The 1,965-nt window shown below is 44.4% G+C and overlaps 1 protein-coding gene across 1 annotated transcript in view; it reads left to right on the top strand.

Moving 5' to 3' along the window:
- Window positions 1–269, top strand: part of LOC106816503 — an 8,180-nt gene extending 7,911 nt beyond the window's left edge. The window contains exon 5 of the mRNA XM_014821130.1: window positions 213–269. Coding sequence (XP_014676616.1) covers window positions 213–269 — 57 coding nt within the window. The remainder of the gene's footprint in view (window positions 1–212) is intronic.
- The last annotated feature ends 1,696 nt before the right edge of the window (window positions 270–1,965 follow it).

Below are 1,965 nucleotides of genomic sequence, written 5' to 3'. Positions count from 1 at the left end.
GAGAGAGAGAGAGAGAGAGAGGGAGGAGGAAGAGGAAGAGAGACAATACGCAAAAGTCAGCCTGGAAACATACCCAGTGGAACTCCCCAGGTATCATAGAAATGATATTTACCCGTTTCCAGCCTCTACCCAAAAAGTTTAGGCTCATCCTTATTTTGGATATCTGCCCCCTGACTATTAGCTCAGACAGTGTTTATCTTTTTGTGTTGCAGTCTTTTACTATCATATCTGACCGGGCAACGCTGGTTAGTTGGAATAAAGATGACTGACAGTTCTCAGTACTTGTTCTGACTTTATGAACCCTTAACCGGGCACAACGATGACGAGGCAAGACTCGTCAAAGCTGGTTATCGCATCTGCCGCAGGACGTACTAGGAGCAATAGCGAGCTGCTAATCGAGGACAACAATCACGAAGAGGCGGACACACTGCTGATCTACCATGCAGTGCTGGCATCACAGAGGAACCCACCTGATGCAGAGTTGGTTGTATTCTCCCCAGACACTGATGTTCTGGTGCTGGTCATAGCACATTATGACCTTCTGCTGAGAAACACCTCCATGTCGATGGCTTCCGGAGTGGTCCAAGTGCAGCCAATATGGACAGATCTAGGTCTAGAAAGAGCAAAGGCTTTGCCAGCCTTCCACGCATTCACGGGGCAGACAACACTGGGAGGTTCTCTCGCATAGGCAAGGCAACCTGGCTGCAAGTCTACCTCAAAGCAGGCGGAGAAGTGATCAATGCTCTGCAGATGCTTTCAGATGCCGCTAAAGTCACTGAAGAGTTGCTGTCAACGCTGGCTACATTCATTTGTGCTGCATATGCACCAAAGGGCATTCAGATTGCGAGCATCCCTGAGCTGCGATGGCATCTTTGTTGCAAGCATATGGCTGAAAGTGACAAGCTGCCTCCCACTCTTGGTGCTCCCAAGCAGCACATCCACAGAGTCCAGATCCAGGCCACAGTATGAGGTCAGGCAAGCATTGCTCAGCAGCAGTTACTGGATCCGCTGCAGCATGGCTTCTACAAGAACACAGCAGCTGATCAGGTGAAACCAATCACAACTGAGGTCCTTCCAGCCCCCAAGGCCATCATTGAGATAGTGAGATACCAGTGCAGAGCAGACTGTTCAACATCTCGATGCTCTTGCAGGTCCAATAACTTATCATGCACAGACCTCTGCCAATGCAGCACTCAGTGTCAGAATGATGAGGACTATAGGAATGACATGTTGCCGACCAGTGACAGTGATGATGATTATGTGTAAAGATTCTGCTATATATCACAGATTTTGCTATATCACACTTATTTTGTCATGCTATTATGATATTGAAGTTTAGTTGTGTGCAAGAAGCTGCCTAGACATGCTAGAGGTTTGACTTAATTGCTACATGTAGAAGTTCTGAGCCATTTAGAACATTTATTATAATAAAGTGAATATAATAATCTGCTTTGTGGTTATGTTTAACTTATTTTACTTTGTACCACTGGCTTCCTCACCCCTGAAAATGTATGTTTAGCAGTTAAAATCATGACTCTAGACCACCTGAATGCTGAGATATTGTGAAACACCCATTTTGAAAGTGGCCAATTTTGAAAATCCAAGATGGCCGCCTTGCATGCTTCCGGCAAATTGTAAACATTGGTTTTCTGATTGCCTATACTATACAGATTCCGAAAATGTATAGGTTTCCAAATCCCCCCAAAAAGTTCACGAAATTACACAGTGAACCTGACTAATTGATCGATTGATTGTTCAATTAAACAGTCGTTTAATCATTCAAACGTTCAATTGATCGATTGATTGTTCAATTGCCAAATTGCCAAATTGCCAATTTGCCGAATTGCCAAATTGAATCGCCAATTGACAAATCAAATAAAAGGCACGAATACTGAATAGGCGTATTGAATCATGGAATGGAGCAATTGTCGAGGCTCGTCAATCGCCAAATCAAACGTATACCTA

Source organism: Priapulus caudatus, unplaced genomic scaffold, assembly GCF_000485595.1.
Source record: "Priapulus caudatus unplaced genomic scaffold, Priapulus_caudatus-5.0.1 Scaffold1399, whole genome shotgun sequence".
Classification (NCBI taxonomy): Eukaryota; Metazoa; Priapulida; class Priapulimorpha; order Priapulimorphida; family Priapulidae; genus Priapulus; species Priapulus caudatus.
Note: the sequence above shows the minus strand (reverse complement) of the source record. Positions and strands in the feature narration are given on the sequence as shown.